Here is a 16,603-nt window from a genome sequence, read left to right as displayed (position 1 = left end):
TGACTTCTGCATGAGTCAGTACCAAAAAGTGTTTTAGATTTCCAAACATTTCATTTCATTTCAAACATAATAATTAAAATGAAATATTACAGTAAAAAAGTTTGTTTGTCAGTAAAGAAAGTAACATATTAGGTAATAGACCACTTTTCAGACAAAATATGAATGCTGGCTGTCACGCATTACCTACAGTCTCCATAGTCTCCAGAAGAACTGTAGCAGATTATTCAACATGCTTAGAAAGTCGTACCAGCCAATATATTCATAATACCGTGCAAAGTGTACTAATGATGCGTTTGTAAAGAGTAGTTGTGTACTTTTAAAAGGGGCTGCTCTTTATGGACAAAACATTTAATTACATTATATTTGAAGGCATATTTGCTTTACAGCATTGCTTTACATGTGCCACAGTGCTATATTTTATTCAGATCTTATATCCCTCCTAAAACCCTGAACATCTGTGATGTGTGATGCTGTTGGTCTTGTTTTATGATTGGACGTCCCTGCAATACCGATTACGTCTAGTTGTTTTGAGCATAGTTATATTTCATTAACTTTATGTGGTTAACGTAAAGTTAACAGCTCTACAATGAGTTTTCTTTAATCTTTCCATTAAATACTGTAAATATTCACTTTAACATAAATTTCCTGTTAGTGCATGTGTTATGCCTACCGGGAGCTGAGATAATGTCAAAAATGTTCATGACGTTATTTTTATTTTCTGCATAGTATTGCTCTGACATTATCCATTTTATAGGTTCAGGGGTTTATTTGTTTCATCTATTTTAATCTATATTACCCAACCTTTAGAACTTACAAGCCACTATTAACTTGTCTCACACATCATTAAACTTCCTCTCTCTCTATCTCTCTCTCTTTCTCTCTCTCACACACACACACACACCCAGATAGCTGATTCACAGATAGTATAACAGAACCATAAAATCACTTAGCTGGTTTAGATGTTTCACTAAAATCACCCATCAACATTTCCACTTTATTTATTTATTTATTTATTTATTTATTTATTTATTTATTTGCGCTGAAGCCACTGAGTTGCTGGGCATCACTAGTGTTATTCATTATCCATATATTTAATGGTAATAATAATAAAGGGATGCCTATATTTGCCAATTCATTGGTTTAGGTGCGATTCCCACCACTGAGAAATAACAATTCCCTGGCAACTTCCACGAGCAAGGCTGAGTAATTGGTAGTACACAGTAATACTGTACAGCAGGCTGTATTTAGAAACAAATATTTTTACATTTTTTCTTTCTTCTTTAACAAAATTCAGAAAGAACATTAGAGTGATTTGACACTTTTATATTTTTTGTTCAAAAATGCTGTCTGATTTTCAAACAGAAGTTACTTTTGACTCAGCCATGTTCAAACAAACAGCTGCAGTCAGAAGCTGTATTCGGTCAGAGAAGGAACACCCATTAGTTTAGGCAAGGTGTTGTTATCAGAAAGTTCTCACAAGGCTCTAAGAATGAGGCTCTTAAAGCTGACTTTGGCTAGAATTGTCATCGGTACTGCCATAGCTCTCTTTCTGATCAATTATGTGACGAGATGGAGAGTATTAAATAACGACCAGACCGAAAAAAGCGGCACACTGGAGAGAGGACATGACAAGGAACAAACTGTTGAAAAACTCTGTGAGTATCCTAAATATGGATTACCTGCTGCATCTGTTTCATTGTAAATATATAGTATTGTTTGTTTTTTTGTATAAATTGATTTCTTTAGCACAAAAGAGTCGCAAATCCAAAAACTGAAGTGAATCTGATCCAATATTATCACATGGCTCTTGCTGTCAACTGCAGCTTGCTTACTGTTGCTTTGAAACATGGTTAGATTGCTTACTCAGTGACATTAGATAAAATAGAAAGTGTGCCAGAAAGTTCCACAGGACATCTGGTTCAGGAAATGAGAAAACTTTATGTCCTGAAAATTGCTATTTGTTGTTAAATTTGTGAATTTAAAAAAAAAAGACTTACTTTTTCAGCAGCCCTGTTTTTTCCCCACTGTTTTTCCAATGTTACCAACTACAACTACTACTTCTATTACTACTTCCGGTTAAAATCTGCATCAGAAAAGTGCGTACATAGTTGCAATAAGTGCATCAGAAAAGTGATTACATTTTACATATTTGCCATATTCTAATGATATACACTATATGGCCAAAAGTTTGTGGACACCTGGTCATTACACCCATATGTGCTTGTTGAACATCCCATTCCTCCATTTATTTCTAGAGTCCTTGCAGCATATTTCTGCTGGGTCTCCAACAAAAATAATCATTTGCTTAAATTTATTTTTATTGTAAAACCTTCATGACGCATGTTTTCATCGCTCATAATTGATCTTTCTGTGTCGTTACTGAATGTTCACAGATGGTCATATAAACATTATAATAAAGAATCAAAAGCTAAATGCCACCAATTTATGACTTGTCTGTGCTCTAGTTTTATAGGAGATTCTGATCCGGAGAAGTTTTCTGAACTTTCTGCAATGTCGCAAATTCCAAAACTGAAGTGAATCTGATCCAATATTATCAGATGGCTCTTGCTGTCAACTGCAGCTTGCTTACTATTGCTTTGAAACATGGTTAGATTGCTTACTCAGTGACATTAGATAAAATAGAAAGTGTGCCAGAAAGTTCCACAGGACATCTGGTTCAGGAAATGAGAAAACTTTATGTCCTGAAAATTGCTATTTGTTGTTAAATTTGTGAATTTAAAAAAAAGACTTACTTTTTCAGCAGCCCTGTTTTTTCCCCACTGTTTTTCCAATGTTTCCAACTACAACTACTACTTCTATTACTACTTCCGGTTAAAATCTGAATACAATTATTTTGAGCACTAAACAGATACAGATACAGATAATTACATTGCATTACACTCCTACAATTTAGGTTAAAAAAAGGTTTTATAGTATTTATTGTAATAATTTATCATTATGAATCGATGTTTACTTCTCATTGTGTTTTATTAGCTATTAATAACACTAAGGAGTCTGCGTCTCTGAATCCATATCAGTCATTAATTAAGTCGTTAATAATCTTTTGATATGATAAATAAAGGAACAAAGTGTACAGTTAAAACATAACCAAATATCACAGTAGATTATTTATAATTAACTGAAGAAGCTGATAAATATAACAATATAACAATAAACAGATTTATAATTAATGCATCTTGAAACAAGAGGAAACTTAACCACAACATTTACAATCTGATGGCCAGGGTGGACCTGCTGATTTTACTGTGCTGGAAACTGTGTTAGGTTACATAAATTATGTTGTGTACAGTAAAGCAAGTTACCAGAGGGCAAAAATAATGTTAGCTAATGTTATTAAATGCTAAGACTTGTTTGTTCTCAAGCAAGCTAACAACATCCTAGCATCCATTTAATATCAAAAAGCAAGTGAATAACTGCTGATCCTGTTACTGATACAATCCAAATGCATTTCCTCCCAGTAAGGACATTGTTAGAGAAATATAATCTAATCTATTTAAATAAAAACTCTGAAGCTAGGTAATGTTAATAGCAATAACAACAACAAATTATTCTTATTTTATTCTTATTCTTATTATGGAATTCATATTAGTTAATGTAGCATTATCTGTGTTTTTTATTTAATGCTGAATAACATTCCATGTGCCTTTTGGGTTGTCTTTATTAATATTAATAATATTCCTATCCTGTTTTATTGACCTCAGTTGTTTATTTGCAGATGACATGTTGATGTCCTTCGAAGAAAAACAAAATCAAATGCAGAAGATGTTGGAAGGGATGCAAAAAAACAGAGAAGAAAAGAAAAGTGCAGGAGATCATAATTCCCTGCTTTTCCCAGAATCTCCACTGTTTAAAACATGGGGTAGAAATCTTTCCCATGATGAGCAGCGTGAGGCGCAGAATGGCTATAACAAATATGGATATAACGTCTACCTGAGCAACCGGCTACCAATTAACCGACCACTACCAGACACCCGTGATCCCAGGTGACCTATAATAATAATAAAACATGGAAGGATTTAGCAGGTGGTACACATGGACCTAACCCTACGTTCACAATAGCAAGTCACAAGTCACTTGTGTTGCTTGAAGTTTGTCTCTTGTGGGCGTGCAGTGGCAGTTTAAATGGGAAATAATTACATAAAAAGTAAAGTAAAGTTCTTGGGGGGAACTGAAGAAATGTCAGACCACCAGTTTCCCTCAGGGATCATACAGCAGGAACCAAACTCACTGTCACTGCGTCACAGAAACAATATCCAATCTTGTTTCAAAGAAAGAAAAGTAAGAGCCAGTCATGTTTCGTCTTTATCAGCCATCGGCTGAAGTGAGATGCGCAAACACTAGGTATGTTCACGTGCAAAGATTTTTGGCAACCATATAAATGCATTTCAATTGCTGATTCACAATAAACTCTATATATATATATATATATATATATATATATATATATATATATATATATATATATATATATATATATACACTATATGGCCAAAGGTTTGTAGACACCTGACCGTCACTCCCGCATGTGCGTTTTGAACATCCCATTCCAGATTTATTCCACCTGTGCTGTTATAATAAGCTCCACTCTTCTGGGAAGGCTTTCCACTAGATGTTGGAGTGTGGCTGTGGGGATTTGTGTTCATTCAGCTACAAGAGCATTAGTGAGATCACGCACTGATGTTGGTGAGGAGGTCTGGAGTGCAGTTGGTGTTCCAGTTCATCCCAAAGGTGTTCAGTGGGGTTGAGGTCAGGGCTCTGTGCAGGACACTCGAGTTCTTCCACTCCAATCTTACACACCATGTCTTCGTGGAGCTCGCTTATGGACTGGTAAAAAAAAAAAAAAGGAAAGAAACTTGAGCCAGATGTAGCAATCTGTGTTAAATTAGCTTACATATTTTTGCCAGTTGACAAAGCCAGCAGTGACCTTCGCGGTGTTAGCAGCACAGCATCAACCACCACCTCCACCAGGCCTAGTAGTTTTGAGGGTAATGTACAAGAGTTTAATGTCTTTGTTCGAAAAAAAAGTCACGTGAGTTTGACCCGTTTATCAAATACCACTGGATACAGACAGAATTACTGACGAGGTGTTGGAGAAAAGTGACATGACATGACATTTGCTGGTGGCTAAGGATAGGATACAAACATCTGCTATTTCTATCACAGGAAATGTGTGTGTGTGTCTGTGTGTGTGTGAGGGAGTGACGGTATGAGAGTTTTATTTATTTTGAAATTTATTTTCAACCTCTCCTAGCATTTGCACATTTTACATTTGCCAGACTTGCTGTTTGCTCACACTGAGTTCAAGCAAATTCTGTACTTAAGAAAATGTTGTATTTAAGTATTCAATTTAAACTGTTTCTGTCTCACGAACGGATTTGCTGCTCAGATGATTTTGCGTTGTTACTGTTGTGTGCATGCACAGATGCTGATACTGAAAGTAATCAGACACAAAAGGTTACCTGGCTATTATCCTTTTTTTAATCAGCTGTTGACATTATTAACCATTAACCATCATTTGATTTGATAAAAATAAATGATAAGTGCTGTGGATTTTGCAGATTTGATTAAAGTGTCAAGTTTTTTTTATTTGAAATATCCACACAGGTTGCTGTGAAGGACACTTTACCCGTGTTTAAAATTTTTTAATTTTACTTACTGGGCTGTAAAATCAGTAGGACATAAATCACACAGCAGTTGTGAAACTATCCTGTGTCAGTTTGCAATATTTGATGATTAAAGTTCTGAAGAAGAATCAATCAATCTTGACCATCTGATTCATTGTTTGCATTATTAGATTGTACCTATCATTGCTTGGATTTAAAACCTGTTTTTTCGTACAGGATATGAACAGGATTCTCAAGAATAGTAGCAAACAATACAGTAAAGTGTGTAAATGTTTAATGTTTCCCAACCCAAATTTGTAATTCAAAATTAAACATAAGATTAATAGCAGATGGCAAAGCTACTGTCATATAGTCGCTCGACGGTGGAGTGGCTGGCTGCCTTATGTCCCAGGGTGCCCTCATGTCTGTGTTAGCTTCTGGCTCTCCCTTTCAGTTATGCTGTCATAGCTAGTCTTGCCGGAGTCCCTGCTTGCACTCTGCATGCAAAGTACATCGTGCTTAACCATTAGAGGACAAAAGCTCACCTAACAATCTCTTCCTTTCTCTCCATCTCTCTCTCTCCCTCACTCTCTGTCGAGCTACACATGCTACTTCTGAGATGCCAGTGATGCCAGTGATCCTGACCCCTTCTGCTCCTCCTCGCTGCCTGACCCATCCTGATGCCCTACTTCTGGTTGGAGTTCTCATCGGTTGAGTTCGCTCGCTGCTGCTGGGGGTGGCCCCATATGGACTGCCTGAAGAACTGTTTGGATTGCTGGGGATGGTGCCACCTGGGGGCTGTGGAGATGGCACGGGGATCACATATGGGGAGCTGTACTGTAATGGCTTGGGACTGCGATTGCTGTAGTGGCTTTGGGGCTGCAGTTGCCACGAGCAGCTTCGTACTCAGGACTCCATCAGTGGACAGTGGATAGATTTTAACCAGCCAGACCTCTTGCAAATACTGTGATGAATTTATTGGTTGCACAATTGCACTATTTGTCCATATAGTACACAAAAGAAGGGATTTATTTATAATTGCACTATCCGTTGCACCCAGATGAGGATGGGTTCCCTTTTGAGCCTGGTTCCTCTCAAGGTTTCTTCCTCATATCATCTCGGGGAGTTTTTCCTTGCCACCGTCGCCACTGGCTTGCTCATTAGGGATAAATTCACAGTGATAAATTTAAATATTTACAATATATTTTTGTGAATCCATTTATTTCTGTAAAGCTGCTTTGTGACAATGTCCATTGTTAAAAGCGCTATACAAATAAAATTGAATTGAATTGAATAGTCATATTGTCACATGAGAAAGCTTATGAAAATATAAATATTGTAGGACCATTGTAGGATCAAGTGCCAAGTGTCAAGGAACAATTTGTACTCACTCACTATTAGTAAACACGTTATCCTGGGCAGGGTTGCAGTAAATCAGAAGTTTATCCCTGGAACACTCGACAGGAAGCGAGAATACACCCTGAATGGGATGCTAGTCCATTGCAGGGCACCATACATCCACACATACATACACACATGCACACACCAGGGGCAGTTTATCTTAGCCAATCCACCTGGCCTGTTTTTGGGACATGGGAGGACACCAGTGAGCCCAGAGGAAACCCACACAGACACAGAAAAAACATGCTTAAATAGATAGTCTGACAGATATTTGCTCATCTACCTACAGTACATTTGTGTCTAAAACGCTGCCAAGAAAATCTTTACATATTCATCACGCATGCAATTTTATGTTAACAATTACGTTTAGAAAAGAAAAAAAAAATTTTTAAATTCTGAAAAATAACTTAAAAACTGTATCCATCTCAAAAATATAGAAAATGGCCATTTCCAAATATAGTTTTTGTATTCCAAAAAACATGGTTTTATCAGTTTAAGAATATATTAAACCATGCATATTTACAGCGAGTGTGTAAATGGTAAATGTAATAGAGGATGTAGAGGAATAGAGGAACTATGACATTGCTCTAAAGAACAGTATATGCAGCAATCAGACCTTCTATTAATTTTTTTTTATGTAGCCATGTTTCTGTTAATTTTATTATTCAGGTGTGCTAAGAAGGTGTATCCGGAGCAGCTCCCGACGCTCTGTGTGGTTCTGATCTACCTGAACGAGGCTCTGTCGATCTTAAAGAGAGCCATACACAGCATCATCCACAGAACGCCTGCTCATCTGCTCAAGGAGATCATACTGGTGGACGATCACAGCACTAATGGTTTGTTAAAAAAAAAAAGTTAAACCCGTTTAACGGTTAGATTTGTGACATGTTTATACTTGTATTTGCTGTTAATCAGGGTTAATTAGATGAATTCTCAACTGAAAGTTGGTTCATATTTTGCATAGGTTGTGGAAGAAGAATGCTTTATGATTTCTATTTCATGTTGTCTTGAAACAAAAGTGACTCCAACAGTGGTAGTAATTATGGTAACCATGCTAAACACTCTTTCATAGTTCATTAGTATTAAAAGGGTTACTAGTTAAATTTATTCACTTAATTGAGGCGTATTTTGTGTTCATGGTAAATATTGTTTATCCTTGATTCCTGGATTAGACTATGGGTCTCCAATCTTTTCCACAAAGAGCCTGTATGGCTGCAGGTTTTCACTGACTATTTAATCAGGTTTGGAATGAATACACAGCCATGGACACTTCTGGAAAAGACCAATTCATGAACGTTAATCACATTTTGCTAATGTCACTATGCCCCGATCATTATGCTACTTTTGCACAGATGACCTGAGAGAGAGTCTTGATTTCTACATTGCTGCCACACAGAAGCAGCATCCTCAGCTGAAAATCCTTAGAGTGAGACACGATCGGCAGATGGGCCTCGCCCAAGCTCGCGTCTCTGGTTGGACTGCCGCTAGTGCTGACGTGGTGGCTATTTTGGATGCACATGTAGAGGTCAATGTGAAGTGGTGAGTATGAAATCAGCTGAAGTAATGCAGAATATTAACCAGCGCTAAGTTACACATTTGGGTGGCACTGTGGTTTAACAGATAGTATTGTCGCCTCACAGCTACAGGGTCTGGGGTTCAATCCTGGGCACTAGCCCTGGCCCAGCGCTCACACCAGCAAGCGACAAAATGACAGATGACTGTTCATTTTCTACGTATGTGCGTGACACGGCGCTATGATTTCAGCGGCAAATGACGTTTGAGTTGACGTTTTCTCAATTGTATGCAAATTAGGTGTGATGCAATAAAGTGACAAATCCAAACTATTGACCCAAATGATTAGTTGGACCAATCCTATGGCGTGCAACATTTTCTCAGTTCCTCACTCACAACATTAACTCCTACCTGCATTTAGTTTCTTATTTACTGACTCACAAAAAATGGAAGGAAAACTTCTAACCAGGGTTTCATCCTAAGACCATTCATTAACTGAGTGTAGAGACATGAGAAAGTAAAAGAAAGCTTGAAATGAAGTAGCAAAGAACATTTGAGAAACATAGGGTATAGCATTGTAGATTTCCTCCTCATACTCCGGTTACCTTTCACCTCCCAAAAACTTCCAGCAAGAGGACTTGAAGTGCTATTCCATGCATAAAGTACTTCCAGGATAGGCTCTGTATCCACAGCTACCACCCCACAGTAAAAGTGGTTGAAAAGGGAGCAATAAATTAGATATTTGTCCCTTGTTATCAATGTGATTATCAAGTTGCCACCATTCTCAAATAAACTCTGAATAATAATAATAATATTTTAATGACAGTCACGCACAGTGAAAGCAAACATTACTAAGCCTTTCCCAGTAACTTAAACCAGTCTTTTCACCCATTGAGTAAATAATGGGCAGGCAATACTCTAATGTTTGCATGTTTCAGCTGAATGGTTTTGTTTTTTTCTTTTTCTATTTTATTGTTAGATATTGGTAGAATATTGGTAGAATATTAACCAAGCTGTTAAAAAACACACAGCTTTGACTGATTTCATGCAGATATTCAGACATCAGTGTGCACTATCCAGACAGACATCTTTACAATGTGGATTTGCTTGCATGTTTTATTGTTTCTTCTGTCTATGTGAGCTAATATAGTAGATATGTGATTAAAAAAAAAGATGATAAAAAGAGATCTGTCCAGATGGAAGATTTATCAAGTAACATTACTGTAAGAAAGACTGAATAATATTTGCAGCATCCTCACATTTGTCATAATTTTATTTGTACTTATTCATCATTTGTTTTCTACTGCAGCATCCATAAGAATTTCATTGTACAAGGAAAGCTTTATACAAACAGAAACTTATCCATATAATATTTTGATCATTGCTTTAATGGTACATGGTCATCATGAACAGAAAGCTAATGTCGTCTGTTTTATTGTTTTGTCTAATTTTCTTATCTGCGTTCTTATTTTCCTTTAACATCACCAGGGCAGAGCCACTGTTAGCGCAGATCAAGGCAGACAGAACAGTCATCGTCTCGCCTGTGTTTGACCGAGTCAATTATTACGACCTTGAAGTTGTTCAGTACGGTCCTGCGGCTCATGCCTTTGACTGGGCACTGTGGTGTATGTACGAGTCTTTCAGTCCTGAATGGTACAAACACAATGATGCCTCACGTCCTGGAAAGTGAGTAGATTGGCACTGAGATTGAGAAGCTTAACATAATCTTTTCTGATGTGTCAATTTTATTATACCACAAACATATAGTAATAAGAATTATAGCAGTGATGAAAGTACTGAATACTTCAGTTAAAGCATCTGCTAAAGAAAAAAAAAAGTTAAATTAATAAATATATCAGAAATAAAAGTATTCATTATTAACTGTATATATAAAACATCACTAAAAGCGCAAATAGTTATCTAAGTAAATATTCTTGTAAATGCTGTTTTCTCATCAAAGTACAAGGTACAAACTCTTCATTTAGTTAAAGTATGAAGTAAAGAGATAAAGGAACTGCTCATAAATCTCAAATTATACTCTGATTGTAGTTACGGATAGTAAATGAATGTGTCTTTTGTCACAAAATTAACAATCACATGCAGATCATTAGAAACGCTAACAAACAACAGCTCAAACGTTTGCATGCTAATAACTCGTACAATGGCAACTAGCTTGCATGATAATAGCTAACTGTCACAACACAAACTGACTAGATAAGCATAATGTAGCTAACAACAGATAGATATTTGTATCCAAAGGCATAGATTTGGTTTGAAAGATGGGGCATGTTACCTCCCTCCAACAAATAAATTAGTTACGCCACAGCTTTGCCTCTGAATGTTACGAAGCGCTGACACTGGAGACACCTTCCGCAAATGTTAAGTAAACATCCCCTTACAAAAAATTTTTAGTCTTAGATTATATGAAGCATCATGCCAAGTCCTTGTGAATGAGCTGTTGCTATAGAAACGATATTGTATTAAAAAGAGCACATTAATAAGCAATATATTTTGTCAGTGTTGCTGTTCTAGAAAATAATTTTACACCCTTTGACTAATCAGAATTGAGAATTCAACATGCTTTGGTATAATGATCATTGTGTCATGACGTACTCATCTGAAAACTGTGTGAAACTTCTTTTTCCCCCCATAAGGTCTCCCTCTGTTATGGGAATTCTGGTTGCAGACAGAGCTTTTCTGGGTGAGATCGGCAGCCTGGACGCAGGAATGGAGGTTTACGGTGGAGAAAACGTGGAGCTTGGTATTCGGGTGAGATCTATTAAGCTTACTGTTGTTGTTACTACATGGCTTTAATTCACCTGTAAAGCAAAAGCTGATCTGGGTTCATGTTCAGGTATGGACGTGTGGTGGGAGCATTGAGGTAGTGCCGTGCTCCAAGATCGCCCACATAGAGAGAGCCCACAAGCCGTATATGCCTGACCTGAGCAATGCCATGAAGAGAAACGCACTGCGGGTGGCTGACATCTGGATGGATGAGTACAAGTATCACGTTAACATAGCCTGGAACCTTCCCCTGAAGGTGCGTGTGCAAACAATGGGTACAAATGATAGCTGAAAAACACCTGAGTATTGAGTAAATGATATTGATGATATTTATTATTGATACTCTAATGTATAATATAATGCAAATGAGCTGTTTTAATTAGATATGGTATAATTTCAACATTTTGGTAGCCAGTTATCTCATCATATTATGTATAAAGAATAAATCACTCTGTGTTGTGATGTTAAAATAATAATCAATGACCAGGTGGCATGATGAAGCAGAGTAAATGTGAACACCAAAAAGTTTCTTTCTAAGATTCTTTTCCTAAAACAGCATGCTCCATAGTGTTTTATTCTTCTTATACTACAGCAATTTGCCAGCAATTACATTTTCTAAATTTATTAAAGAATGACATCATACTTTTTGTCCATTTATAGTTACATTTAATTTAGAATGTCCACTAAAAAAACAGGTTAGTTCCTGTTCTCACTTACATTATAGCAGCTACAAACTCTGTCAAACTCTCTTGAAGTTAATAAAATAAATAAAATGCAGCTTGTCATGTTACCAAGAAACAAAGCTAAGTGCAAGGTCCTGAAGATTTTCACTGTGGCAGAAAACTTACTGAATGTCACAAAGCACTGAAACTGGAGACATACCAACGTGGACAAATTTGTTGGTACCCTTACAGTTCTTTGAAACAATGATTCATTGCTCCTGAAAAGTGATTAAACCAAAAGCAATAGTCTCATATATACCTGCCTGCCCGTAGTATGTGATAGATTAAACCAATAAAATTGTGAAGAGAAATGACTTATTGTTTATTTTACCAAGATAATCTAAAACAACCTGGACAGAATTCTTGGTACCCCCTAAAAAAGATTAGAAATCATTGCATTCTAATCGTGTTTCAAACTAACTGTTTAACATTAATTAGTGTCACAGGTGTCTTCAATCTTTGTAACAGCCAATCAGCCTATTTAAAGAGAGAAAATATGCCACTGTGTAGGTTGGTATCATTGTGTGCACGAAAGAAAAGGAGAGAGTTGTCCGAGGAGCTCAGAAAGAAAACTGGAGATAGCCATCTTAAAGGTAAAGGCTATAAGACCATCTCCAAGCAGTTTGATGTTCCTGTGACTACAGTTGCAAATATTATTAAAAAGTATAAGGTCCGTGGGATTGTAGCCAACCTCCCAGGACCTGGCCGCAAGAAGAAATGCAACCCCAGGTTGATCAGAAAGGTTGTGTGGATGGTAGACAAAGAGCCAAGGAAAACATCCAAAGCCATTCAAGGTGAACTCCAAGGTCAAGGTACGTCACTATCTGATGGCACCATCCGTCGCATTTTAAACAACAATGGGCTCCATGGAAGAAGACCCAGGAGAAGACTATTATTGAAAGAAAAACATAAAAATCCAGACTGGAATTTGCTAAAATGCATGTTGAAAAAGCCACAAAGTTTCTGGGAGAATGTTTTTTGGACTGACGAAACAAAACTAGAGCTTTTTGGCAAGTCACAACAGCTGTATGTTCACAGACAGAAAAATGAAGCTTTCAAAGAAAAGAACACCATACCTACTGTGAAACATGGAGAGGGCGCAGTCATGTTTTGGGGCTGCTTTGCTACATCTGGCACAGGGGTCTTGAATCTGTGCAGGGAACAACGAAGGCTCAAGACTATCAAGGCATGTCTGAAGAGAAACATACTGCCCAGTGTCAGAAAGCTCTCCCTCAGTCGCAGGTCATGGGTCCTCCAACAGGATAATGACCCAAAACACACAGCTAAAAGCACTCAAGAATGGCTGGGATAACTGACTTCTCAACCATGCAGGAGCGCCGTGTTTGACAGTGAAAAAAACCTATGAGAAGAAAAAAAAATCTGCCCAGCATCCTGATTGGTGTGGAGCTCCAACTCCACTTGCATAAAGAGTTTATTTGCATACTCTTTGAATAAAGAGTATCTTATTTCAGCACAACTGTGTGGAGCAGCAGTTCCCGCACTTTCCTCACTCTGATGACAGGGGCAGCACGACAAATCACTCCCCAAAGATTAGGGCATAAAGCAGGAATTTGGTAGGGAAGGGATAAACCATGATGTTTTTCAGACAGAAGAGACTTTAAAGAATAGAAATATGATATTAAATATCAAAAATGTTTTAAATCCATTGTGCCAGAATTTTACAAAAACATGCTCAACTGTGCGGTTGATATGTCAGTAAAGGGTAGAAATGACCATGAGGCAGGGCAACATTATTATCTATAGACTTTTTGAAGTGAGAGTTTAGCAAGTCAGATTGTCTGTTACAAATAATACAGTGATGTCAATTTTTTTCCTGTACAGAATCATGGCTTTGATATTGGGGATACGTCAGAAAGAAAGAAACTGCGAGAGAAACTAAAGTGTAAACCGTTTAAGTGGTACGTGGAGAATGTTTATCCTAAACTAGACAGCTGGACCAGCGTTGTGGGCTATGGAGGAGTAAGTCTTCTCTTTCTAAAAATGTTCTAATCTTATAAAAAAAATATTTTATCAGCTTAACAATTTGGACAGCTTCTAAAATCATATTTTATTTAATCAGTTGTGGTACAAACAAATTGCTTGATTAATAGCACCACAAACCACAAGTCATTAAACTGGCAGAAGAAATGATAATATTTACTAACCATTTACCATAAAGTTTTTCAAAATTGTACATTATTAATTATTGTAATAAATAATAAATAATATAGTAATTTATTATACTTATAAATTATAGTTAATTCATCAGAAATCTTCTTATGACCTGACTTATTCCTGTGATGCCAACAGCATTTAAATAGAGCAATTTGAAAAGGTTTTTATTCATATATATTTATTAACAGCGTCACACTTATGGCTGGAAGTAAAATTTTAAAATTTTTGATGCTCACTGCCTTTAATCACTTTATACTTGAATTTCAGTTTCAATTTTATTCTTCCACGAGTCTTTTTTAAAATCTGAACTTGCCATGGCTATTGAGAACAAATTGTGCAAAAAAAAATAATAATAATTTCAATATGGCTTTCTTATAAATATTCCTTAAACATTGTTTCCAACATTGCATGAGATGCTATACGCACACTAACTGTGTCCATCAGTTTACTCATTACGTGAGAACTCATTATCTGAGATCTTAAACGGATGTAGTGTGTTAGATGTCACAGATGTTCCTTCATCTGCAAGAAATGTTGACATTACGAAAACTTCCTGGTGGTTCTTTACTTAGAGGTATACCACAGTTACACAGAAACTTTTCAAACTTTTTATAGAAGGAATTAAGACTGGAGCTTTACTGCTTTAGGAAGTGTCAGACTGCTACATTTTAACTTAACAAAGTTGTGTGTCAGTGGCTGAAATGCATCCAAAAACTTCAATTTCACTGATCAGGAAAGTAATTTTTTTGGATGCATTTTATATTTTAAGTCTAAAAGAATGTATTTTTTCACATTACCTGATGTGGCTTTTGAATAAATTCGTCCTTATATTTTTCATCTTAAAGTTAAAAAATTTAGACTCACAGCTGTGCTTGGATCAAGACCCTGTACCAGGTCATGTTCCTATAGCCTATGTATGCCACTATTATAGTCCTCAGGTGAGTACCTGCAATTACAGCTGCACTAATTCATCACTTGCCACTCTGTACACACACCACTGACATACAGGGACTGACCTCTCTGTTTGTTTTTCACAGTATGCCTATTACTGGCAAGGTGGCAAGATTTACATTGGTGGGATCAAATCTCATAAACAGAATGACAACAGGTGTCTGGTGGATCCTGACGCAGGAAATGTCCCTGGTTTGTACCCATGCAAAGAGGCTTCGACGAGGAACATGGGCATTTACTGGGATTTTAAACAGGTGCTGTGAATCGTTATTTGATTGATGTTTTTATGTTTTTGCTATTTAATAACCCTGCAGTTATTTTATGTACACTCTTTTTATACCTTTAGTATGTATCTTTTATCTAGAGAGGTGGTAAAGGTACTATATCCAGGGTTCATACTGAAAGATATGTATTAAAGGTACGAAAAATGTACCATTGAGGGTAAAAATTTTGTTTCAAATTTAGCAGATGGTGATGTTAAACTTATTTGTGGCTCATCATCTTTATTATTATTATTATTATTTTATGTGGGATTTTATTTTGCTAGCAGTAATAGCTGTAGAAATATTATTAGTTAGTTTGGGTAATAAAAATCAAACATGTAACAAATACAAAGTTAAACAGACAAAATAAACCATTATTAAAAATATTTTATATGGTTACGTATGTGTATGTGTATATATATATATATATATATAACACAATTCTATAAAAATAGACATATACATATTTTTACACAATTGCACAATTCTATAAAAATGCAGTTACAGTTTATTGAGGCTGTTAAGGCTGGTGCCATATTGTTGGGGCTGTTAACTGTAGATAAATCAGCAGGCAATAAGCTGATCAAAAGGAAGTGTTTGCACAGGAATAACAGCATTGGTCACACTGTATGCTCATCATCGCTGTGTTGTTTGCAGGGTGGTGAACTACGCAACCGAAAGACAGAGAGATGTTTGGAAATTCACCATCACACTCTTGTTATGCAGAACTGCTCAGGACAGCAATGGGAGATTAAATATGTTATCAAACCCTTCTGATGGTTTTCCTGTCTCTTTTGCATTTACTGTCAGTTTCTCTACCTGCACAATGTTCATGTAAAACTCTAATGTGATGTACAATATTTAAATGCCTAAGAGCGTACAACTTGAGGTGGATTATTTTCCTTTGACAACATGTCCTGGGGTGTTTTATTTCTCTTATACCACAGCAATTTGCCAATGATTACAATTCAGAATTTATTAATGAACGACACGTCATGTTCTGTCACCTTTTATAATTACATTTAATGTCATGGAACATCCACAAAACAGGTCAGTTTCCTCACCAGCATCTCTCTCTTTCTCTTAAAGTTAATAAGATTTTTTTAAAAAAAAAAACAGTTTGTCATGTTATTGAGAAATTTCTACACACCAGGCCCTCTGTCCTGAAGAC

General features: G+C 36.5%; 1 protein-coding gene across 2 annotated transcripts; it reads left to right on the top strand.

The window, feature by feature from the left end:
• Positions 1-1,265: 1,265 nt before the first annotated feature.
• LOC117597628 (probable polypeptide N-acetylgalactosaminyltransferase 8) lies at positions 1,266-16,214 on the top strand. 2 transcript variants are annotated; one of them, XM_034305643.2, is made up of 11 exons: positions 1,267-1,655; positions 3,737-4,004; positions 7,695-7,861; positions 8,378-8,564; positions 10,026-10,223; positions 11,192-11,306; positions 11,392-11,577; positions 13,886-14,023; positions 15,064-15,156; positions 15,256-15,423; positions 16,090-16,214. In XM_034305643.2, the coding sequence occupies exons 1-11, from the start codon at positions 1,490-1,492 to the stop codon at positions 16,207-16,209; spliced, it is 1,806 nt and encodes a 601-aa protein (XP_034161534.2). In that variant the 5' UTR covers positions 1,267-1,489; the 3' UTR covers positions 16,210-16,214. The 2 variants fall into 2 exon arrangements, with proteins under 2 accessions (XP_034161535.2, XP_034161534.2); XM_034305644.2 differs by lacking the exon at positions 15,064-15,156 and having other exon boundaries at positions 1,266-1,655.
• Positions 16,215-16,603: the final 389 nt, after the last annotated feature.

This window comes from Pangasianodon hypophthalmus, chromosome 7 (genome assembly GCF_027358585.1).
Source record: "Pangasianodon hypophthalmus isolate fPanHyp1 chromosome 7, fPanHyp1.pri, whole genome shotgun sequence".
NCBI lineage: Eukaryota > Metazoa > Chordata > Actinopteri > Siluriformes > Pangasiidae > Pangasianodon > Pangasianodon hypophthalmus.
Note: the sequence above shows the minus strand (reverse complement) of the source record. Positions and strands in the feature narration are given on the sequence as shown.